Genomic DNA, 26,826 nt, shown 5'->3' with positions numbered 1-26,826 from the left:
ATTTTCTGTTAATGTTCTTAATGTAAGCTCTACTCTTTGGTCATCCTCTTCCTCAGTTTTTCCAAAAATCAGAATGTCGTCAATAAAATTTAAAGTAGCGTCACAGGAAAGTAAAATTTTTTCCATGGTTTTCTGGAAAATTTGCGAAGCAGTATTTATTCCAAAGAAGTCTTTTGTATCTATAGAGTCCTCTGCTACTGATAAATGTTGTAATATGTCGCGATTTAGGAGAAATTTCTATTTGGTGAAATGCATTCTTTATATCTAATATAAAAAAAATATTTAGCTTTATGTAAGTATGGTAGAACATTCATAGTTGGCAATGGATGGTTTTTTCTAATAGCATTGTTAGCTCTTCTCATGTTAATACAAATTCTAACATCACCATTTTCTTTTAATACTGGCACCATCGGCGATACCCATTCCGACGGAACCTTCACTTCCTTAATTATGTTTAAAGCAAGCAATTCATCTAATTTCGTATTGATTTTTTGTTCCAAAGGAATGGGTACCCTCTTATAGGGCTGGCTTATCGGTGTAACACTTCTGTCAATGGGAATATTTACAATTACATTTTTTATTTTAGGAAACGGCTTTAACTCTACATTATTTACATTAATGCCAATTTTAAGAACATTCAAAGCTATAGCTGTGTCTTTTCCCGATAAATTTCTTTTTCCATCTTTGATCACATAGAAAGTGGCTGACTTTTGATAAATGTTTATGTTGTAATGTAAATGTAAATGTTGTGTATTGATATATGTTTAATATTATTTTGTATTTTTATATCGCTATCAAAACAACCAATAATTTCTAAGGGATTTTTTGAGCCATACGCAAAAAGAATCTTATTGGGTTTTTTAATTTGATTTTGTACCTTAATTAGACTTTTCTTTGCATATTCCCACTTTGTGTCAGATATATGTACTTCCTCAATCAATTAACATTATAATGATAATTCCTCTTACCCGACATTCAATTTTATCGTTGTCATTATCTACACTACCGCTCAAAAGTATTTGCCCACATATGACTGTTTTAAAGTTATATCATATCAGTTTATAAAGTTATAAACCCATCGGTTATTTTTATGAAACGGTTTATTTATAACAAAATGAGTATAAACAATACATTTTTCAATTAATTAAATTTAAGAAAATCAAATTTCGGATTAATCTACATGTCCGCCTCGATTTTTAACAACAGCTTCACAGAGTTTCGGTAGTCTGCTAACTAATTTGTCCAAAGTTTCCTGAGGTATCTTGTGCCACTCTTCTTGGATGATCCTCCACAAGTCTTCTTTTAATGTGGGGCATGATTTTCGCACTTGTCTATCCAGTTCATCCCACAGTAATTCGATTGGATTGAGGTCCGGTGATTGTGGGGGCCATACCATAACTTTCAGAAGATGTTGCCTTTGTAATTGACCTAAATATTGCTTGCACAATTTCAACGTGTGCTTGGGGTCATTGTCATGTTGAAAGATGAAGTTTTCCCCAATTATTCGAGTACCAGAAGGAAGTACATTGTCACTTAAAATTGTTTTGTAACCCTCTTTTCGAAGAATTCCCTCTATTCTAATTAGATCGCCCACTGCAGATCCTCCGAAACAACCCCAGAGCATCACCGAACCACCAACGTGTTTAACTGAGGCTACCGTACAGTTCTCAGCGACCCTTTCATTGGCATAACGGCGAACAGAAACTAGCCTCTTCGTTCCAAAAACCTCGAATTTCGACTCGTCACTCCAGAGAACTTTCTTCCAGTCATGCATCAGCCCATTCTTTGTGTGATTGGGCCCACTCAAGTCTCTTCTTCTTATTAACATCCTTCAGTAGCGGTTTTGATACATCTAAACGTCCTTTAAGACCAGCATTATAAAGTCGCCGTTTTACTATCGAAACACTGACCGCTTTTTACGCTCCTTGTTGATTTTTGCTGTGATTTCAGGGGCGGTAAGGCGTCTATTGCGTTTGCTTGTAATTATAATATTTAAATCCTCCTTTGAACTTGTTGCCTTTGGCCTTCCCGATCGAGGTTTGTTGCTAATAGTCCCTTCTCTGGTGAATTTCCTAACATTATAATCGACAGTCCGCCTTGGAATTCCCAAATCCGTCAAAATTTGACGGTTAGTCTTTCCAGCCTTATGAAGTCCAAAGATAATACCTTTTATTTCTACCGATAACTTTTTTGTTTTAGCCATTTTAAAGAATGTTGAAAAACCAGCAAAGAAACGGTGACAATAGTCAATAAGCAGGCGAAATTATTTACCAATGTTACATAAAATCAACTCTTGAAGACTAAACATCTTTAAATGTTTCAAATTTCATCGGAAACGAGCTGTAAACAGATTAGTTTTTTAGAAGTGCAATTTTCACTACATTGTTTGTTATTTGCAAGACTACTTTTAAATACTCAGTGTTTTTTAACGAACCATAGTTGATAGGTATGCTGTTTAATCATATATGCAATTTACAAAAGAGATACAATCTAAATATAGGTATAAAGATAAGATTTTTGTATCTAATTTAAAATATTAAAAAGAATACATGGTGGGCAAATACTTTTGAGCGGTAGTGTACGTGAAATACATGATTCTCTTCAGTTTCTACACCATTAACATTACCCCTGACAGTTCGTTTTGTTGGCTTAAATCTCTTGTTGAAAGGTAACTGCTGATTTTCATTTTTGTCCGCATAATGAAGCCTTTGTTTCTTAAAACAGCACCGTGCGTAATGACCAGTACGCTTACAAATATGGCAGGTCAAAATTTTTACTTGATACTGATATTGCTTAATGTTTTCTTTAAGCCCACATCGAAAACATTTTTGTCTTGGAAGCCTTTTATTATACCTCGTCATCACACTATTAACACCACCACCACTAAAGGATGTTGATGGTTTCTCGCTGAACTCTGAAATATGAACTGAAATAATAGTGCTAAGATTTACTGTCTTGTACTAGTATCTCCCATGGCTAAAATATTTTTCCTTAGATCAATAGACAAAAATTTTTTATCAATAAGCTGTTCATCTAAATCCAGAAATTGGCATTTTATAGCTTGATGACGAAGCCTGACAAGAAAGTTTTAAATTTTTCGCCAGTTTCTTGTTTAAGAAGATGAAACAAATGTCTCTCATATACCTTGCTTTGTTTCGGAGCAAAGTACCCATCCAGTTTGCTTATAGATATTCTTTCCTTCACTTATGTCTAAGATTATAAAAAAACTTCCTGCAAATCAATCCTCCATAATGCAATAAAACAGCTTTTTTCTTAGTAGGATCATCTATGCTCGCCGCATCAAGATAAATCTCTAAAGCTCTTTTTCATTTCTGCCCTTGTAGACCGACTGAGCCAGCCTCAAATTCCATTGCAATCAAAATTTTCTAATGATGAAATGTTAATGTTTGCCATGTCTCTAAAATACAGTTTAATGTTGTGCTAAAATTGTCTTTATTTTATACGAATAAACTTATTCTTACTTCCAATTTAACCGACATACATACTTCTACGTATTTGTAAGATTCAATATCATTATACGTACCTAATTATCAATTTTTTTTTAATACACCGTTCTCAACGTTGTAACTTTTTTGCACTAACCACCACTAAACTCTACTAATAACAAATATCAAGTTTAAATTCCAATATGCTATTTTGCGGTATTATATACCCTTTATTTAAAAAAACTAGTCTTCTTACTCATTTAGCCGACCATTTTAATCGCTATATCTTGAATTATGTCTATACGTTTCCTCAATATCTAATGCTTAATCTGCACTATTTTCAATAGACCTTTGTTTTACGGCAAAACCGAATGTTGAAAGGCAATTAACCAAATCGAGGAGACGTATGTATAACATAATAATCTTTATAAGGTACTTTTATAAATTATTATATTAAGAGAATTTATTTAGATTACTTATGTTTATAATAATACGAATTTAAATTTTAATTTTTTTTTCTTGTGTCTTTTCCTTTTATGGAAGACCAGCAAATTTTCTTTTTAATAATATACTTACTTTTAAATAAACGAGCCAATATATTCTTTTATCCCCGTCGCCAATTGTAGTATACCCCTTTAATTTAATAGTTTATCTCTAAAATAATACAACATTATTTGTCCTGTTCTTAAGGCTCATGCTAAAGCAAACACATACGATCGACCGACTCCACCGGCCGGTGTGCCACGCTATCACTTGCTTAAGGTTTTTTATGAATTCCTTTGATACTTAATTTGTATAGAAATCGCATACATTACAACAAGTAATTGTCAAAGTGTAACGGTAGGGGAGGAATTCTGTATGGAACACCTACCATTTTCATTTTGGTGCCCAAAACTATGACTGGCCAATTTTACTTGGAAAATATTATTAGAGGAATAGTTCGGCTATTTAGAGGGGCTATTGGTGAAAATTGTGTGTTTGTGAATGATATTGCCCCTCCACATAGAACAATGGCTTTCCAAAATGCGCTGGAGGAGAAAGGATTAAATCTAACGGGTTGGCCACCAAATTCTCCCTGCGCGAATCCAATCGGGAACGTTAACCAACTTCAAATTGCGATTTTAGAGGAGTGGGAAAATATCCAAGTAGAGTCGAGCAATGAGGGCTAATACTCGCTACTAAAATAACAAAAGAATGTATTTTGCCTCTTTTTTATTGCATAATGTTTTTTTTTCTAATGATAGCACTTTAATATTAATGACCTAAAAAAATTTAAAAATACCCAGCCGTTTGAAAATTATTAGCTAATGTATATAAAGAATTGGAATTTAAAAAAAATTAGTATATAAAGTAGTGGAAAAAAGTAAAACATTTTTTTCAGGAATTTCTAACTTTGCAAGATATTAGGATTTTTCGAAAAAAATAGACATGTTTAAACCAGAACAGTTTTACCCGAACGCATCTCGTCTGAACTGAGTATGATTAAAAATTCTCTGGTCATTAATCTAATTTTTTGTTATTAATAATTATTTGTTATTAATAGAATTATAGATATACAGTGCCGGCCAAAAGTAGAGAAACTTTTAATTTATTATCTAATTTAATAATCTATTCAAAATTTTTGTGACACCATGTATTAAACATGTTTATCTTAGCCTAAGCCATAAATTCATACCAAAACAGTTTGAATATTTATCACAGGAGTGTAAATAGTAAACATGGTTTTTTTTACTTGAGGACATAAATAGAGAAACTTTTTGTATTACATATTTTAAATTAAATAGGTCTCGTTTGCAGCAGTTCGTTTTCGATTGTGAAGAAGCCTATTTAGTATTAAAATGCCTCGAGGTATAAATTTAACTGAACAAATAAAAAAACTTATAATTGAGAAGCACAATGCGGGAGTGAAACAAGTAACAATCGCTAGAGAACTTGATCTTCATAAAAGTGTCATTTGTAAATAAATCAAATTGTAGCAAACTAGAGGCACTACTGCTAGCATCTCTGAGCCAGGTAGACCCAAAAAAAACAACATCTGCAACTGACAAGCTAATTAGACGATGTTCTAGAAGAAATCCATTTTTCTCCGCCGAAGATATAAAAAAGGCATATCTCAGCATTTCCCTTTCAGTTCGATCTATTCGAAGACGTGTAAGTGACGCCAACTTAAAAGCCAGGAGACCGGTAAAAAACCTTTCATTTCAACGAAAAATATACAAATTCGTTTAAGATTCGCAAAAGAACACTTACATTGGACCTATAATCAATGGAAAAACGTTTTATGGTCAGATGAAAGTAAGTTCAATTTATTTGGGTCAGATGGTATGAGATGGGTTAGACGTCCCGAGAATGAAAATGTCAACCCAAAGTACACTATTCCCACAATCAAACATGGAGGCGGGAATGTGTTGGTGTGAGGTGTTTTGTGTTTGTTCTTTGTAATGTTTTTCCGGGCATGGCGTTGGTCCACTGGTGAGAATAGATGGGATCTTGAATAGCCAATATTATCTAAACATCTTAAGGAATAATATGCTTCCCTACGCCGAGTATAATATGCCGTTAATTTGGAAATTCCAGCATGATAACGATCCCAAGCACACTTCTAAAATTGTTAAAAATTTCCTAACCTCTCAACAAATTCAAGTTCTGAAGTGGCCAGCTCAAAGTCTAGATTTAAATCCCATCGAGAACTTTTGGGAGCACCTAAACAAAAAAGTTCGACAAAAAAATCCAAAATAAAGACGAATTATTCCTAAAAGAAGCATGGAGTGAAATTTCCGGAGATATTATACACAATCTTCTTGAATCTATGCCAAGACGGTGTAGTGAAGTTGTGAAGAATAACGGTTATGCCACAAAGTATTAGTGCTTTTATCCACATTTTGTATTATAGCATAAAAATGTCATAAAAATAAAAAGTTTCTCCACTTTTGGCCGGCACTGTACATGACTTACATCTATAAGAAGCTCTGTAAATTAATGACTCACTTTTTAACAGATGTAGCGTGTCGTCCAAAGTATACTTGGCAAAACGTTGTAATGCTGTTATTAATAATAAAGGTTATATCTTATTATTCGCGTTGGAATATACATATCTGAGGTAAGTTTCTCTATTACTTACGTTATTTATTACTGTATTATATAAACATCACCCAAAAGAACTTACTTAAAATCTAATTTACAAAACTGTACTACATGCAACATTTCACTGGGACGTCTCAACCCCTTTTATCCTTATACATTTTATATATTAGTTACTTATTTTGTTGCGTATTACGTCACTTTTATAGTAAAAATCAATTTCTCTCGCTCAAATATAAAAATGAAGAATATAGACTTACTGACGTATTTAAAAGAAATACGAACATAAATCTTTCGTTATATTTAATCTAATGTCGGTTCAATAAATCTTAAATACAATAATTTACTTAAGTTATAATAGGGTTTTTTATATACCCAGGAGCTGAGGCTTCATCTATCGATCTCTCAGCTCTAACTTTATTTTAAATATTGAAATTGAACAGAATGAAACAACCCATTTATTTAATAAAAATACCTAATTTGATTTGACCGACCTAAATTTTACCAACGATTCAGTAGTTCTGTCTACTACCGTTATCAAGGTAAATAAAATAAAATTAAAAGTATGAACAAATATGCTTATATTTTCCAATTTCCCGCCTGACCTTTCTTTTTCAAATGGTTCTTAATTCGAAAATAGATAGAATACTTTTTTATAATTTGACGATTGATTTATTTTCATGGATGGATCAGTCAATCGTCAAATTGTAACAAAAGTATTCTAACTATTTTCGAATTAAGAATCATTTATAAAAAAAAAGGTCAAAGGTAAAGCTAAAATCGATTTAGCGGCGGTGCAAAATCTATTTATTTATTTAAAATATAAGTATATTTATTGATATTTTTATTTGGTAGTAGATAGAATTACTAAATCGTTGGTTCAAATTAGGGATTTTTCTTAGAACATTAAAAGGCATTGCCGTGGAACTATGGGCAGTTTGTTTGGTTGCAACATCTCTGATGCAATGATGCCAAACGCTTATGTAGAAATGGCAAAAAAAAAACACTTTAAAATATCAGAAAAATTTTTCACTTATTTTGACAGGCGCAAAAGAATACTATTCCTCTTTAAAAAAATATGAAGCATATTTTTTTCATAAAATATGATAAGATACTCAATAAAGAAACATTCAAAGTTAAACGAATGTAGATAACGTAGATTAGAGAAAAAGGCAAAAACATCGCAACGCCGCTCGATCGCATTCTTGATTCCACCGACACAAGAAATCTTTACCAGTGACTTCGTCAAAAAATATTTACATCATAAATATTTATTATTAATAGATAATGCTTTAAATTATAAACAATATTACCGTTTATGAACTCTTTCTGCGTTTTTTTTAACGTACTTCATTACAGTAAATCTATTAAAAAACATTTTTATGGCAATTAAATATTTTATAATTATAGATTTCTTGATAAGTTTTTATTATTCTACGTTTCTGACGACGGTTGTCTTTTGATATAATGTTACGACAATATCGGTATTTACTTGCGAAAACATGGGTTTAAATCGCCCTTTTCCCATGGTGCGTCACAAACGGCAAAAGTTTTTACTATCGTAGGAGTTTACAAAAACACTGAAATGACTCAACCTTTTTGACCCAAAAACTAAAGAAAAACACAGAACTTCACAAATTCCGAAAGAAACATAAAGCCGTTTGTCAATATGACATCAGCCTGCGTGTGTTTGCTGCATATGTTAAATTAACATTATTATATGTATAGCTGAAAATGCGTGTAAACTTGACAACAGAGAATCGGTGAATATGTTTGTAAACAAAACACCCCCTTTGCCCCTTGAACTCAAACAAAGTTGTTGTTTACTAATTCTAGCCTTTCAATGTTCTAAGGTATTTTTATTAAATAAATAGGTTTTTTCATTATGTTCAATTTCAATATTTAAAATAAAGTTAGCCTAGGATAATAAAAAAAAGAAACGAGCTCAGAGATCGATAGATGAAGCCTCATCTTCTATTATACCTCAAGTAAATTATTGTATTTAACATTTATTGAACTTCATTAAATTAAACATAACGAAAGGTGTCGTTAAAGATCTAAGATTTATTTTATATACGTAAATATTTTCTTGTTTTTAATATTTGAGGGTGTAAGAGGGTGTTTTTTCTAAATTGATTTTTACTATAATATACCCAACCAAAATACCCAACAAAATAAGTAACTAATTATGAATTCGTCACAACAATACAAATTTTACTTATGTTATATACATTTATATAATAAAATTATTAAAATTAAACGTGTTACAGTAATAAAATAAGAAATACCTGTTTTAAGCCTGTAAAAATATGTGGTGGAACATAATATAAATATTCGGCATAAGGTAACGGAAGAAATTTAAACGTTTGTATATCTCCATATTATGTTCTAACATAACAGATTTCAATATAATATTTTTGTCAGAATTCAATATAAAATAACTAATCAATATTTAGATAGCTTAAGGTTACGAATTCAAAGCCCGGCCCTAGGTCTACTTTCAAATGTTTTCTAATTTACTCTGTATAAAATAGTTTAAAAAATTGTGTTATCAACTTGAAACTTAACCATACTTATATATTATTAGTACTAACACTATTTAAACTTAAATAAAATATAAATGCGACGACTATATAACACTTAATAAATATGTCAAAATAAATAGAATATTTTTAAAACATAAATAAGTTATGATTAGCTTCAAATTTTGTTTTTCAATATTTTCGCAATTATCATAAATACGCCATAGCAATTCTTATAAAGAAACTCAAATTAACTGCAAAAGACAGAAGTCGAGTTCTTGTGAAGAATTATTAAAGAAAATAATCCTTTTCTGTATGATAGTCTTGTAAGAAACTTTACTGTAACCATATACACAAGTCAAAAATTATTAAAAATCAAAAAAAGTGCTTCAATATAACATAAAAAAAATGGTACCCTGACTTCATTATTACAACGGCCAAATTATAGATTTGAGCTGCTAGGTTTTCTTAGCGGGAGCGCATAGGCGGGGCAAAGTATGGTACGAGTAACGAGAGTTTGGCAGCCTTCTGACATACACGCAATTTTTTACGGGAAGTAAAGCATGTTTAATCATGTGCTTACAATATTTAGAGGTAAGTAAACTCATCAAATTTAGTTTCCGCAAAAATGCCTGCCATCGGTCTGGGAAAGCTTCATAAAAACCGCTGACAATATAATACTTTTCACGTTATGGACATAATATTAAAAAAAAATTGTTTCACTTTTAGCACCCCATTTTTAAAAACAACGTATATTTTATCTTAAAATTATTTCTAGAAAATAAGCTTATCTTAAGTATAAGTATAATTATAATATTTTTTTTAAAACAGCACTGTTTTGTAATTTGCAATTATGTATTCACAAGGTTTAAGTAAATATGTATTATAAATGTATAGTGTATGAAACATTTACCACAAAAATTGTGTATTAAAATAAAAACTAATTTATTATATAATTAAATAATGTATTACTAAGATGTTCAATTAAAACTTATGATGACTTAAGTGAAAGTGTAAATATTGTATTGCAATTTACAAAACAATATTAAAAGTTTTTAAAATAAAAACAAATATGGTAACATACAAAACATGATAAGGGAATGATTACCGAAGTAAACAAATTATGCTTAGGTTGAGGTAACCCCTTTACGTGCTACAAGTAAACTTAAGGTTGGGTTCTTCTTTATGTAGCTCACTGCTTTTTTGTGGGTCACCATTGTAAAATCATATCCATTGCACTGAAGTATTTTATCATGAACCCTTAAACCTGCTCGAGAGGCTGGGCTTGATTCATGTACTTCCGTCACATAAATACCCTAAAAACATTAAAATAAAAGCATAGAATTTCATATTGGAAGAAACAAAATATTATTTAGTTTACCACTATCAGTGTTTATAAACAATTTAATCCATTGATGATTAATTCTGACTAGCAGTTTAATCAAAATAAGCTTTATTGTTATGAACAAATATTTGTTCATAACAATAAACAGAATAAAAGAAAAAAACAGAATAAAAACATTTAAAACAAAATTTATACAAAAAAAGCAGGAAAATCAAAATCTATATAATAAAGCTAAATATAGCTTTTATACATACAAAATATACACTGCAGACTCCACAAAACATTAAGCATAAAAATTAAATACCTTTATACATTCGTAAAAAAATGATTTCTGAATAAGAGCGGACGTGGGAATGGGTAGTTGCAGATTGCCCCTCCGTCGTGTCACATACCTGGGGTCCTCTGCTACATACTTATGCCGATTTTTGAACATGACGCTAGCAACGTCCAGGATATACACACAGGTGACTGTTAGAATGTATTCTCGAGCAAAGAGAGAGGGGCAGGAATCCTGAGGTTTTGCCTTGCAAATATACCTGAGGGCTCTCTTTTGCAATACAAAGACCGACTGGATAAGATAATTGATAAATAATAACCCAAAAACGAATACCGTGGCGACGACGAGACTCGACAAGGGAAAAATATACAGTTCTACCCATCTCGGGACCAAGCTCTTCAGTTGCGACCCAAACGGCAAAGCAACCAGCTGATATTTTACTGGCAATATCAAGTACATGATTAGTAAATTTAAGGTTGTTATCAAGGATGACACCAAGAAATTGGTGAATTAATTTTGGTCTTATTGAAGTTAATTATTGAAAATGACAGGCTTTTTGAGTCAAACCAGTCCCATATCCTCTGGAGGTCCATCATCAGGGTCAGATGCAAGGACCAAATTATGTCCAGATTTGTAAGATCATTGACATACAAAAGAAAAAGAATTGGAAGACCAGTCAAAGGGAAGACCAATAAAAAGGACAGTCAGCTAACATGGTGCTAAGAGCTTTCTTAAAAGGTGGAAACGTCTTAGCTCTCTTTATTCTACATGAGAGATGATTAAAAATTTTGAGAGATGTAACACAATACCTTTAAAAGGCACAAAAGACTGCTGCGGAAACACCACCGCCGTTCATTTGGGCATATAGATCATTCAAGACATTGTAAACGACCGTATTGCCGCCCTCTTAAAAGCCATACTGAAAGTTACTAAGGAGGTTATTTGATTTGAGGTCAGACGTTAAGCGAAATTTTACCAGTTTCAATAAACGTTGATAGTGTGGAAAGAAGAGAAATAGGTTGAAAATTAGATGGATCATCCAGATTGCCATGCTTATAAATAGGAATCACTTTGGCGGACTTTCAAACAACCCGGAAAGGTACCCATTGTCCATGACACATTGATCGCTTCAGCAAGAGACATTAGAGCAATATCCGGCAAGTTAAGTAAAATCTTGACCGTAATCCCATCCTCACCTGATGAATTTTGGTTTTTCATTAAGTTTTTAAAGTCTGATTACTTCTTCCAAGTCAGGAGGTAAAAATAAGAACGAATTTTGAACTATTGTATTGGTAAGATAGCTAAGTGGTTCAGTTGATGGAGTAAGATTTTGTTGAAGATTTTGGGCTACCATACAGAGGAAACTATTGAGTTCGTCAAAGTTAATTTTTGGATTTGCAGCAGGTTTGTAGTTGGTTTTACTGCGGATATCATTCACTATTTTCCAGCACTCCTTCGACTTGTTTCAACTCTCATTCAATCCTTTAGACTAGTGGGATTTTTAGCTAGCCTGATAAGACGCCGATATAATAAACGATACGAATTAAATTTCGACCTAGACTGATGTAATCTTTACAATGGGAAAAGCAACATTAAGTGGTTGCAACACTGTCGCATGAAAATTAAGAGACTGGGTCAGGCATTACACCTGGGTTTTTTTCAGTCAACAGAGGTAACTAACTAAATTGTAGAAGTGCCCAAAACATAATCTGGTAGAAATGGCAGTAATTGTCATCAATGATTTCCTGATATTATTTCCAATAACTCTTAGGAATTTAAAACTTATTACATTATAATCAACTGGCTACTAATAACAGTTTACTCTACAATAACCAGCAAAATGTTAGTACTTGCTTAAAACTTTTTCATCTTACGCCCATGTGAAACTTTGGCTTTTTGAGTGTTGAAAAAATGGCGGACTCTTCCTCAGTCAAATAGAAATTAGTAGGCGGAACTGCCAGTTACTTCACCCCATATAGCTAAGGTTGCAGTAAAAATTTTCTAAGCTAGTTTTAAAAAATTTCATATAGTCAAATCATTTTCGCCCCTCGTTATAATATTAAAAACGTGCCACGATCGCCACTTTGATTTCATTGCCACTACATTTATGAGCTGTTAAACAGTTTCATAGTCACTGCTTGCTGTGAGGTCATTAAAATCTGTTCAGCATAATTCTTTCAATATTCTCCATTATGATTTACTTTTTGTGGTTTGTTATTACAGGCCACCCTCAACAACTGTTCAGGCTAGTATTCATGGTTGTTCTTGGACTTTCACATGGTTATTAAATATTACAGCCTCCAACTTCTTTATATGTTTTTAAGAATTTCTAATCTAAATTTTAAACAAACATGAGGTAAGGTACTTTAATAATTAATTTTAACTAGAAATAATGAAGTAAAAAAAACTAATTACAAAAAAGTTAACAATTCTGATAACTGAAACCACAAAAAAAAGGGTATTTTAAATTATTAAAAATTAATTTAAACAAATAGATCAGATCTATTCATGCCCTTAATTAATTATTATTATCTGTTAGACTGTTTTCGGCATTGAAAGAAATTAAATAAAAATTATCGAAATTGAATAATATCAACTGTCATATTATGATGCTACTTTGCAGTGCATCAAGACCGCCGACTGGCCTTCATAGCTATCGGCGACCCAACTACGAGATCAATAGTACAAAGTCAACATTACATTCATTATTTTTCCTCAAATCTCAGTCAGCCAAATACCAACTTAGGTATTTGCTAAATAGTAAGTTTTTTTGATCAGGTATTAAAAAAATCATTATACAGGGTGTTTCCTAACTACGGTACGAAACTATACAGGGTGAATCGTTAGGTCGTTTTATGAAAAAAAGTTTCTATGAACGTATGTCGAGAGTTGCTTTGTTTCTGAGATACAGGGCGATGAAGGTTCAAAAAAATAACGGTATTTTAAAAATACTATAACTATCCTTAAACCGATTTGGTTGAAATTTGGCTTTCAACCAAATCGGTTTAAGGATAGTTATAGTATTTTTAAAATACCGTTATTTTTTTGAACCTTCATCGCCCTGTATCTCAGAAACATAGCAACTCCCGACATACGTTCATAGGAACTTTTTTTCATAAAACGACCTAACGATTCACCCTGTATAGTTTCGTACCATAGTTAGGAAAAACCCTGTATAACAGCAGACTTTTAAATTTTACTCTTCTGAATTGGTTTTTTATAATAGATTTTGTCTATAAATATGCTAAAATATATAATTAAAGTCAAGAAATATTATGGATAGAAAGTAATAAGTTATACACTTGTTTTAAACAAACTTTTAAAATTGCATATTAAAGCCCTACATCTTATTTATCTGGCAACACAACACAAATCATTAACAATTTTCATTTGATTTTTATACTTACATTATCTGTGTATCCCTGAGGGCTTTTATTATAGTCTTGATCAATTCCACCACCAATCTTAAAACCACAACGCATCTGATCCCCACAAACTTCCTTTTGCAGAGTTATTGGGATCTACAGCAAAAGCCTAATTAGAAAATTGGAAGTACATCATAATATATCAAGTTGTATGAAAAATTATTCTTAAAAAAAAACAAAGTTGTGCACTTAGCAAGAAGAACTTGACAGCCCACCTTAAATTTGTGAAAGAGGTATTAACAATGGTCTAGAAAAGGAAGAAATATCTAACGTTTAAATTTAATTACTTTTGTCTGATATTGTTTCTTTCATAATTAAAGAATGAAATTTAGTATAATTGCCTTTTACTCACAATGCTTGTAAATGGCTTAGGCATCAGATACTTTTTTTATGTAAGACTAGTAATATTTCAGTCTGTCTAAAACTTATTTTTTTAATTGAGCTTTTAATACTTCTTTCTTTACCTACTTAATCGTTTTTTTAATTTATGTAGAGAAAATAATCATGCAAATAGATTTTTTCAGGAGAAATCTTAATTTCTTAAGGTTCATGGAAAATTGCTTTAGAGTAGATGGTTATTTTATTTGTATTGGTTGTTATGTTATTGTACTCTCAGTTTTTACTGTTATTGAGGTTTGTTATTGTAAGTTTAATTTATCTGTAAATTTTATTGTTTTGTTGTTTTTTTTTTGTTTAAAATTAGTTTATTTTTTCAAGTTTAACATTTTAATTCTTATTAAATATATTGTATGGCATAATAAATAAGCATACACAAATACTGTAGTTATTTCGTGTTTGTCATATACAGTTTTGGCCAAAAGTAGAAAGACAAAATTATTTTTTATAAAACATCAATAAATCTGAGTAGATGTTGTCAACTATTTAAAAATATGGAACTTAGGTTCTTGTACAAACATGTAAATATATTGCACATTAAAAAAATTCTTCTGCACTGACAAAATAATTATTTAAATTCCTCTGGCCAAAAATAGATAGACTAAAAATGTATTTACAATTCTTTCAGTTAACCATTTCAAAAATGAAAAATCTCTTTACCAGTACCGTGTTTGTGAAAGTACATATTGTGTCTGCAAAATGCCGCATGGAATAAAAATATTGGTTGATTTAAAACAAAAAAATTTGAAAGCCTATAGTGAGGGTGAATGTCAAGTTGAAATTGCCTAAAGATTTAATAGCAAAAGGGCTGCTGTTTGGGCAATAAAAAAATAAGGACTAAATTGATTGAAACAAAAACAAAATATGGACCACCAAGAAAAATGAATAAGAGAGCTGTATGCAAAATCAAGCAAACTCATTCATGTCGTCCTGTAAAATTCAATGTGACCACTTTAAGAGTCATGTGTCTTCTAGAACCTAATCTAATAAGAAGAAGATTAGTCCAAGAGGAACTATTTGCACATCAACCAGCAGAAAAAACCCTTCTAAGGAAAAAAGACTATTTGGTCCAATTAGAATTTGTTTGTAGACACCTTGATTGAACAAAACATGACATCAATCCAATAACAAAAAGTGATATTCCAATAACATAGAGGGATACTCAAATGTTATAGAAAAAACAAAATAAAGAGCATAAAAAAGAAAAACCCTATTGTAAACACGGAGGTCCCATGAGTAGGTGTTAAAAATTTAGTTTTTGCAAGAAAATTGTGCCAAACACAGTTATCAATAAAATTATTATGCCTAAATGGTTACAGAAAACTTCCAAAGTTTGTTCTATTCTTGTTGTATAGTTTGCTTAATATTTACCAATATACCGGTGGTGCGTCGCCGAGCGGAACATAGAAAAACCCACGTAAATTTTAAGGGGGTCAATTATTGGTTTCCCTGTACATTTTATAGAAAAAATGTAAGATAACTTTTTGAAGAGACCAATCTGGCAAACCCTTGTGCAAAGTTTCAAAAAATTTTAATAAGCGAATCTTGAATTATTCATTTAAATGTAATTGCAAAATTAGCAAATTTTTGGTTCAGGTAAAACCAAACGGTCACCACTAAAATGAATATTGTCACTGACGTGAGGAAAAGTGTCAATAAATCAGTGACAGTCGATATTTGAAAACAAGTATGAATTATTTAATCGACGAAAAAATAGCCATAATTAAGTGGCATTATGCGGGAAACAGTTTTAGAGCAGTATCTGAAATGTTTTCAGTTTATTTCCCCACCAAGCTCATTCCGTCCATTTCAACTATTAAACGTATTGTCAATAAGTTCAAGTCCAAAGGTACCGTAATAAATAATTGTAAATGTTCAACAACTCAGCATATAGAAAACAGCATATAGAAAATAGAGCCGAAGAAAGAGAGAACAGAGATCTTAATATTCTACTGAGTGTGGAGGAAAACAAGATGGTTAGTACGACTGTTCTTAGGCAAGAGGTAAATTAACATCATACAATGGTAATGCGCATTTTAAAAAAACACAAATATTATTCGTATTAATTCGAAAAACATCATGAGCTGCAGGAAGGAGATGAAGAGCGAGGAATGGCATTTTGTTTTGAAATGATGGAAAGAGCAAATAATGATATGAATTTTTTAAGAAATATTTGTTTTACCGATGAATGTACATTTACCCTCAACAATGAACTAAATGTTCAGAATTGCCGGTATTAGAGCCAAGAAAATGAACATCGCTTTGTTCATACTTGGACACAATATCCCCAAAAAACAAATGTATTTGTGGGAATTATCGGACACTATATCATTGGACCCTTTTTTATGGACTATATCCTAACAGCTGAAACCTATTTGGAGTTATTTCAAAATCAATTTAGGCCCGCCTTGGAAGAAGTTGTTCAGGAAGATCAAATGATCTGGTACCAAATGGATGGTTGCCCGGCCCATAATGCCCGTATGGTTAGAGAGTGCTTGGAAAATGCTTTTAACGGCAATATTATTAGTTCACGGTACCGGATACTTTGGCCAGCTAGGTCACCTGATCTTTCACCCAATGACTTCTTTTTGTGGGGTCATTTAAAAAGTGTCATTTATAAAAGTGTAAAATTTGAGAATCTAAACCAGTTACAAAACGCTATTTCGTTAGAATGTAATAAAATTTATCAACTTAGTAACATTAGAAATGAATTTTATGATCGGTTAGGATACTGTTAAGCTGTTAATGGGGGGTTGTTTGAACTAAGTCCCAACAGTGTTAAACTTCTCGCTTCCTATCTGGCCAATAGAGATCAGATGGTAAGTGTTGGTGGGGTGTCATCAGCAAAAAGTGGGATAACCATAGGTGTTCCCCAAGGATCTGTTTTGGGGCCTATCCTCTTTTTGATCTATATAAATGACCTACCATTAACTGAACCATCTGGTAAATTCACCATTTTTGCTGATGACACAACAGTGGCATGTGCCGAAGATACTCTTGAGACCGTGGAGAGGAAATTGAGAGTATTGCAGGGGGGAATTCAGGAATGGTTTAACATGAACCGATTGCATCTCAACGCAGACAAGACCAACAAAGTTATTTTTTCTCTGAGACCAGCTGACATATCAAAGGATTTTTCTATTAAGTTTCTGGGAGTTTTATTGGATCCTCTACTTCACTGGCATTCCCACATTAATATTGTTGCCGGAAGGCTAAGAACAGCCTATTTTGGCACCTTTCATCCCATAGCCACATATGCTATTCTAGCGTGGGGTCATGCCCCACAAACAAAACGGTTGTTTTCACTACAAAGAAGGGCAATCAGAATTTTGGGTAGGCTGGGTTGCAGGGAGGATTGTAGATCTGTTTTCTCTATGAAGGGAATACTTACCCTACCTTCCGTATATATATTAGAAAATCTTTTATGGGTACACAGGAATAGGGATCGGTATAAAGTACATGGTGATATACACAACTATGGTACTAGAAACACAAATAGGCTAGTTCCAATTTACCAACTCTTAACAAGGTGTCAGAGTGGTCCCGGATTTCTAGCTGTTAAGTTATATAACAAACTTCCTATCGACTATGTGGATTTAGATTTTGAACATTTTAAGAATAAAATAAAACAAATTCTAGTCTCTAATGCCTTCTATTCAACTGAAGAGTTTTTAAACTTCACATTCTATCTGTGATATTGAGTACCTACCTATATATTGCATTTTATTTAAGACATATTGTGATTGTGTATTATTCAGAGCATGTATATCAATCATTGTGTTTTGGTTTTAATGAGTTTTATGCAGTGTTTTAGGAAAAATTTTCTTATCAATTTTTATAAACAGTCACCCTATTTTTTAACTTTGTAATTCTTGACTTGTGTGAGTACTATTTTGTATATTGGCATTAATAAATTGATTGATTGAACATTTGATTAATTGACGATTTTATATATTTCTCTATTATTTTTAAAAAAGTTATTGTATTTTATTTTATTTTTCCACCCTTAGTAAAATATTGTCAAAGTCAAAATATACTTTATTTGCTAAGTTTACAAATTTGTGCTAAAAGCTTCCTAATCCTAGAATTTATAATACTAGTATTTATTTGGTTATACAGGATACAGGACAAAAACAGAATACAGAATCAATTTTGATTGTACATAGAAGCATATTTTATATAATCAAAGAAAAAACCAAAAAAGAAGAAAAGAAGAGGCAAGAACCAACATAAAACAAGAATAATAAAAAAATAAATAAATAAATCAGATCAACAGATATATAATTAATTTTAAATATTAAAATGAGTTGCTAAAATACTATTCAATGCTGTAGTAAGCTTTTGGTAAGATTGATTTCTTTAGTTCTCTCCTTAACTTTTTAAGGTCTGTAACAGCCCTAATCGAAAAAGGAACATGATTAAATATTTTACAACCAATAAATATAAGAGAGTTTCTCGTAAGTGAGGAGGTGGGGATTGGAAGAGATAAGTTGCCCACTTGACGAGTGTTAAGACTGGTGCAGGATGGTGGACCTACGGACTTATGTATGAGTGTTGCAGTTTCCAATATAAAGAGTGAGAAAACTGTTAAAATTCTTTCAGCTACAAAAAGAGGTTTACAAGAGACTCTTAGACCAACACCACACAGATACCTTAATGCTTTTATCTGAATAGTAAGAATTATGTTGAGGAGTCCCTTGGAGCACAAACCCAAAAATGGCAACCCATAACAGATATGAGAGTCTATTAGGGCGAAATAAACTGAACAAACAAACAACCCCCCCCAACTCATGCCTGGCAACCCTGACTGCAAAACAACCAGAAGAAAGTTTAGCAGTGAGGCCCAAAAAGTGGTTGTCAAACTTTAAACTCTCATCGATGAAGAGGCCGAGAAATCGACAATAATCCCCACCATGTAGTGGGCTCTGCTCATCAAACAAAAAACCCTCTACATTACACTTAAAGCCCAGAACAAAAGTCTTATCAACATTGAATACAAGCTGATTGCAGATGTACCACTCTTTAATTTTATGAAGGTCCTCTACTATGAGAGATCCGACTACTTTTTAATTTTTGTTATGCCACAGAATTGTAGTATCATCAGCAAACTGAACCACTAGTCCAATGCAGTGATAGAGAGCTCAAGTCATTAATGTATAATAAAAATAAAATAGGACCTAACACTGACCCTTGAGGTACACCACATTTAAAGTGTGCTATCCCTGATGAAAATCCAGATGCAACCACCCTCTGGGTGCGGCCAGACAGGTATGACTTCAACCACCCCAAAGCCACTCCCCTAAATCCATAAAAATCAAGCTTTGACAGCAGTATTCCATGATCCACACAATCGAAGGCCTTGGACAGAACACTGCGGCTGCAGCCTCCTTGCAGTTCATAGATAGATACACACTCTCCAAGAATCTGAAAATGGAACCTTGGAGAGGATAGACAAAATTGATATGAGATGGAAGTTAGAGGGTCGGTCCAAGCTACAACCTTTATGAAGAGGGATAATCATAGCTTCCTTTAAACAGGATGGGAACTCGCCCTGAAGAAATGACGATTGATTATTGATTGCCCAAACCTTGGTGGCATCTACAGGGTGGAAAAAGAATGATTGGTTGATAGCATTCCGATTAAGATACTGCAATGGATCGCCGTCACTGGAATATTAAGAATTCTGTTCTCTCTTTTTTCCAATCTATTTTCAATCTTCTGAGTTAAACATTTACATTTATTTATTGCAATGTCTTTGGACTCGAATTTACTAACAATAGGTTTAATGGTTGAAATGGACCAGATAGAGGCTTGATGGGAAAATAAATTGAAAATATTTCAGATACTGCTATTGGTTTAATTAAATTCTAAGTATGATAAAATTATTTTTTTAATAATCAATAATAATAATTGTTATTGGTTTAACTTAATCACTATATTAAATAAAAGTTTAGATAAAAAGTAATGTTAACATGCCTTACTTTGAATGTGTGGTTGTGAGATTGATAAAACGAAAAACAAACATTTCTTGTATTCGGCTGTACATCAGATTTGACAAAGCCTTATAACAAATTGTTTGCTGGTGGCTGGTGTCTGGTTTTACCTGAACCGAAAATTTGGTCATTTTGCAATTACATTTAATTGAATAATTAAAGATATGCTTATTAAAATTTTTTGAAACTTTGCACAAGGGTTTGCCAGATTGGTCTCTTCAAAAAGTTATCTTACATTTTTTCTGTAAAATGTACAGGGAAGCCAATAATTGACCCCCTTAAAATTTACATGGGATTTCCTATGTTCCGCTCGGCGACGCACCACCAGGTATATAACAAAAAAGTCATGGAAAAATACACCAATAAAATAGGTTTAATTTTAATTTAAAAAATATAGGAAAATAAAATGAGTCATTAAAAGTGAAACTCCCATATACAATTCTACTTACACTCAAGCACTCCATAGCCGTTCCGGCTTGGTGCTGAAAAGCCATTTTTGCACACATTTTTATTAAATCGCTGTTTTTAAATTTCAAAAGTTCAAAACAACAGCAATCTAGTATATAATATATTAACACTTCTAGATTTTCAGATTCGTATAATAATACTTGGAATCAAAATAAGAGAGCTAGCGCCATAAGAAGCTCTGGCGGGCAAAACTGAAAGCTTGATGGTCAAGAATTCAAAAATGTCAAAAAACAGCTGTTGTGTGTTGCGTAGGATGATAAACTGGCCAACATACAACCCAGGCATGTTGTTTGAACTTAAGGTGCATTTACAACAAATTCTATCTATTCAACAGGACAACAATATGCATTAACATATAATCATTGGACGCTCTTAAATTCTCATTTGTTTCTTAATTATTATATTTTATATATCTTTCATTATTTTATTACATAACCTTTTTTTTTAAATGGTTCGTTGCATTGTGGGGAAGTAAGAAAAATTATGGACTTACATAGTGCCTTTTGCTTATCGAGTTTTTTTATATTGTAAATTGATGAAATAAAATTATAGCCATCTCTTATTAATTTGCATCGCTTAGATTATCAGGGGGGAGGCGACTTTCCCCAATGTTTCATGTCTCGAAAAGATATTGATATGGTTATAGCAATTGGTGATGACAGATATTACTAAGGACAGTCAAATGTCAGGATTTTCTAAAAAATCAACACACCAAAGCGCTGATTCTAATTTATTTCGATGTCGAAATTACAAAGCGAATCTGTCATGATAATCGCATTTGTTAGCGATTCTCAATCACGAACTTAATAAATATACCTGGACTGCCATTCAATGAAAAGAAAATGACCACTACTAGGAGGCCGGCATTTTCCGTAATTATGTCCTTTCGATGTTGGTCACTGACAATTAATTTCAGTTGTGTCAATTGTAAAGAAACAAAACAATTTTTTCAAGTGTTTGAAAGGTTATGTATACAAATACAAAATAGAAAGTTACATTTAGTTAAGAATTTAAGTTAGTTGCATTAGATTTGTAATTTTTCTCGTACTTCTTTAAGAATTTCGTTAACATTTATGAAAGAAAGTAATCCTTATATTCGCAAGGCGTCAGATCTGGAGATCACGGAAGCCATGGTATAGTACCTCTTGTGGAAATAAGCCGTTCAGGAAAAGTGTTTGTTAAATAGTCCTGCACTTGTCTAGCATTGTGAGCGGGACATCCGTCTTGTTGAAACCAAATTTCCTCAAAATTAACATCCAAGTTTCGTACAGCGGGTATAATATTTTGTTGCAATAAAAGTAAATATCTCTCAGAGTTTAAGGTACCATCAATAAAAAAAGGCCCTACAATGTGATTGGCTAAAATACCAGCCCAAACATTTACCTTTTGCGGGTATTGAGTTCGTAATGGTACACTCAAATGTAGATTTTCCCGAGACCAATATCTCACGACTGAAGAATTATGTCGACCTAGAAGAGAAAAAGATGACGCGTCTGTAAATAAAATTTTACTTGTGAAGTCGTCATTTTGATCAATTTTTTCTCTTAAGGTTTCACAAAGCTCCAAGCGTTTTATTTGATCTTCTGGGAAAATTTCTTGAGTGTTTTTAATTTTATAGGCTTTGTACTTATTTCTTTTCAAAACATCACGCACTGTACGACTTGGAATATCAAGGTCTTCAGAAATTTGGGAGCTAGAACAAGGTTCACTTACTTCCACAAAAGCACACACCTTGACCTCCTTTTCAATCCTAGCGTCAGGTAGGACTCGGTAGTGTAGGTTCGACGAGGTTCCTGATCGCTACTAGAATATTTTGCACACCAATTTACACATCCCGACTGCTCAAACTTATGCCAGATATTATAAATTGTTTTAGCAGTAGGAACTTGCTGATCAGGATATGCAAATATAAAACGGCCAATAACTTTTTCTGCACTATCCGCATGACAATACCATTTAATGATATTAATCTTTTGATCGACAGTGAAAACCATTTTTATTTTATTACTATATAGTCTGGCAAGTGGATCTGAAACAGCGGCAAGAATGTGGGCCAAAATATTTGACGTTGCCACGTTTAACCTCAAAACGTAATTGTGCGGGACTTACTTTCTAATAATATGCAATATAAGATTTTTTACAATCACAAGATATAGAGGGTAAAATGTTAAGAATGTAAGAATTGTAATCTAAATAGTTATTCCATTTTGGCTTTAATACGCAATTGTTTTAATATTAAATATGGTACAATTAAATGTTTGTCCAAAAAATGGATCATGTTTAGTAAATCTGGCAACATTACGTTCCACCTCTACATTCCTACTTCTACTCCTCTACTACTTGTATAATAGGGGTCAGCCATTATAAACCTGAACGCTTGTGATTGGTTTCCCTCGCCGCACGTGTTTTTGTTATGAATTATTTCGACAGTTCATTGGACAGCGTCTTTGTCACCTGTTTACAATGCTTGCTGCCGTTTCAAAACATTGATTACTGTTGAAGGGTGGACAGTGGCGTAGGTTTTATCGTTGATTTTTGGATTCCGTTTATTTTATATGTTATTTATTACTTTGTTTTATTTGTGGCTATTAATTAAAAAAAACTGATATAAGTGTTGTGTATACCTATAAGTAGGTAGTGTAATTTTCGTAGGTTTGGAGTTTCACTGTTTTATTACTTACATAAAATACCTAATATTTAATTTTTTAGTTTGTTTTATTATTGTCTACATATATACGAATAATAACATTTATTATAATGAATAAATTCACTGAGGGTAAGGTCCCTCATCGTCAAACGAGGGAAGTGATAGCAAACGTTTACAGGTAAGTTATAATAATTTATTTAAAAAAAAGTGAAATACATTGTGCCTCTTAAAAAAACAGTAGTTTATATTATATTTTATTGCTTTCTGTATACCAACTATACATTTAAAATGTTGTTATTAGGATTTGCGATGAAGAAGCTGCAAATAATTCGATGAAATTGCCTCTTAAGCGTAAGCTTGATCGCGTTTCCCTTTATACCCGTGTCTCCGTATCATCTGTGAGAAATATTCACAAGGAAGATGAAGAAAGGCGACAAAATAACCCTGATGAAATGTTATCCAGTCCAGGGAAAAAACGGCCGCGGAAAACTGTCGTCGAAAAAGATGACAGTTTTCATTTTCAAATAGTTAGGCATTGTATCACCAGATTTTACCTGGAATATAAATTGGTTCCGACAACTAGGAAGTTTTTTTTGGCGTAAGTGTCAAAATAAGAGGAAAATCTTAATGGAGAGGCCCAATATTCTTTCCTGGAGATACAAATATCTTCGCGAAATACGAAAATATTATGAAGAAGGCCGAAACATTATTTACTTGGACGAAACTTGGGTGGATAACGATTTGACGTTCAAGAAATGTTGGCAGAGCGATACGGTTACTGGTGTTTTAAAAAATATTAGTTCAACGGGTAAGCATACAATACAAAACAGTGTGTATAAGTTACAGTCATATATTTTTTCACGACCCGTTAAATTTGAGAAATATATTTATTTTAAATGGTATTTTAGGTCGGCTAATAATTGTGCATGCAGGTTCTGACAAGGGTTTTGTGGACAATGTCTGTTTAATATTTAAAGCCGGATTGGCCACATGTGATTACCATGGCCAAATGAATAGGGAAAATTTTACTAGATGGCTCACGGAAAAACTTCTCCCAAATATACCTGCCAATTCGGTAATAGTATTAGACAATGCTCCTTATCATTCAGTGCAGGACGATAAAACCCCAACAAAATCCTCTTTAAAAAGAGATATAATCGCCTGCTTAATCAAGAAAGGTAGCTATAACAACTTAATTAAGCCTTTTGAACTGATAAATTTTAAATTTTAAATATATAAATGTACCTACATATATGTACATACACGGTGAGCTAATGAAAACTTTTCACCCCAGTCACTTCAGATATTTTCTTTAAAAAAAAAATTTTGATGATCGTTTTTTGACTTCAGGCGAACAAATTTATTTGGTATTTTCAATCCCTTAACTCTAACCCCCCTGCGGGGATGACTGTCAACCCCAAAATCTTAAATAGGAAGGGGTATCGATTGATACCGTATCATACGTACTATTGCAGTGACGTGGCCCCCTGTGACCTTAGCAACTTTTGTTTAAACTTTGTTTTTAAATTCGGCTTAGCAACAGAGATATTTGCGTGCGACCCTGTATACAGGGTGTTCCACAATCAACGTCACAGGCTATAACTTTTTTATTTTTAAGTATATTTTTTTTTAAATATATTTTTAATAGCTATAGGATCACTACCCAAAATTACTTAAAAAAACTACCCCCGACAAATTCATTTTTGGGGGATGTATTTGTTGGGGGTAGTTTTTTTAAGTAATTTTGGGTAGTGGTCCTATAGCTATTAATTTTTTTTTTAAATTTTTATAGTTAAAAATAAAAAAGTTATAGCCTGTGACGTTGATTGTGGGACACCCTGTATACCAAAAAAACAGAACTTATTTCTAAAACCATAAAACATACAAATGAATAATTAATTAGGAAATATTTATTTTGATAAATTTTAAAATTATCATCCTTAAATCGAATTTAAATAGTTTCACATAATACCACACGCCACTGTCTATTTTATGAATGAAGTCGGCCATGTTGTCTCCACAACTGCATTCCCCTTACCTCAGGCCGAAGTGTTTCAGATCCGTCTGCCATACTATATCCGTCTTCGTACCAAAGGTTGAAATAAATCGTAAACATGATCGGCTAACACGTACATAGGTATGCGAGGAATTGCAACCGAACTTTAACCGGACTGATAAGCGCAACGACGACGCGATAGCCGCCCAGGGTGGAGCCAAGTTTGTTCTCGCTCTACTCCGTCTCCTTCTTACACATTACGCAAAAATCATATTCGAAATTTTTCAACCGCCGAACGTGTATAGTAAAAATAAACAACTTTATATATTATTCTATCATAGACACAGACAGACAATTCACAATAATTTGGTTTTGAGTGTGAGTGAACCAAATACCTTTAAATAAGGCTGGTGATACATTATCCACGTATTAAATAAGGACGAAGCTATATCGCCTGTTGCAGATGAGATAAAGAATCGCCAAAAACTAGGCAATCCGCAATACTCACACGTAAAACGTCAACATCATTAACATTTTTTAATATATTTTTTGTTGGCCACACTGAAAATGTTCAGAGTGACAAACACATGTATGAAGCATGTATGGTGAAAATCGCAATCGTATGTCGGCCATCTTGCTTGGCAAAATTGACAGGGAGCTGGTAGAACAATTGAAATTGACGGATAGAACATCATTTGTTATTATCATACCATTTGAGTTTGTTTTTCATTTCAATGAATGCAAGCGTGGGTTGAGTTTGCTATTTGTTATAAGGATGTTATTTTAAATTCATGACTTTTTTCTAAAAAGTTCTCTTTCAATATTTTAATTGATTTGCAGCAAGCAATTCCAGGTTTCTGGTAAGAAAATCTGATTTTATTTATTACTATTATGTTTTTGTATTGTCAATCTTTAGTCTTTAATAAAATCAAATTCAGCTGATTTCAATAAAGTTTTACTTTTCCAGTATTTCATTTTTCACTTGATTATTGTAAATACCTATTACAAAATATCTGGCCTCTCATTTTCTATTCCACAATTAAAAATGGATTAAAATTTTCCTGAAAATTTCCTTGATGTAAGAGTATGTATTTTTAAATGGTTCTGAGAAACATAATATTAAAAGATTTTTTTAATTTACTTCAGTTCCAATTACAAGAAAAACATGGAGAGCGATATGCAATGTAAATCTTATTAAGACTTTGAGCTATAGAATTTCTTCTGATCAGT

General features: G+C 32.4%; 1 protein-coding gene across 1 annotated transcript; it reads right to left on the bottom strand.

Moving 5' to 3' along the window:
• Positions 1-4,641: 4,641 nt before the first annotated feature.
• Positions 4,642-21,154, bottom strand: LOC126748232 (tax1-binding protein 3 homolog). The gene is made up of 3 exons (XM_050457323.1): positions 20,935-21,154; positions 14,079-14,192; positions 4,642-10,365 (listed from the first exon to the last, which is right to left on the bottom strand). The coding sequence occupies exons 1-3, from the start codon at positions 20,989-20,991 to the stop codon at positions 10,177-10,179; spliced, it is 360 nt and encodes a 119-aa protein (XP_050313280.1). The 5' UTR covers positions 20,992-21,154; the 3' UTR covers positions 4,642-10,176.
• Positions 21,155-26,826: the final 5,672 nt, after the last annotated feature.

Source organism: Anthonomus grandis, chromosome 22 (assembly GCF_022605725.1).
Source record: "Anthonomus grandis grandis chromosome 22, icAntGran1.3, whole genome shotgun sequence".
Lineage (NCBI taxonomy): Eukaryota > Metazoa > Arthropoda > Insecta > Coleoptera > Curculionidae > Anthonomus > Anthonomus grandis.
This window is presented reverse-complemented; position numbering and strand designations above follow the sequence as displayed.

Bases quoted from the DNA above. Each gene is read 5' to 3' on its own strand.
- LOC126748232 (XM_050457323.1), bottom strand. From the start codon at position 20,991: ATGTGTGCAAAAATGGCTTTTCAGCACCAAGCCGGAACGGCTATGGAG. The intron at 14,193-20,934 runs GTAAGTAGAATT...CTTTTGCTGTAG, and splicing joins CGGCTATGGAGTGCTTGAGT to ATCCCAATAACTCTGCAAAA. The intron at 10,366-14,078 runs GTAAGTATAAAA...TAATGTTTTTAG, and splicing joins CTCAGGGATACACAGATAAT to GGTATTTATGTGACGGAAGT.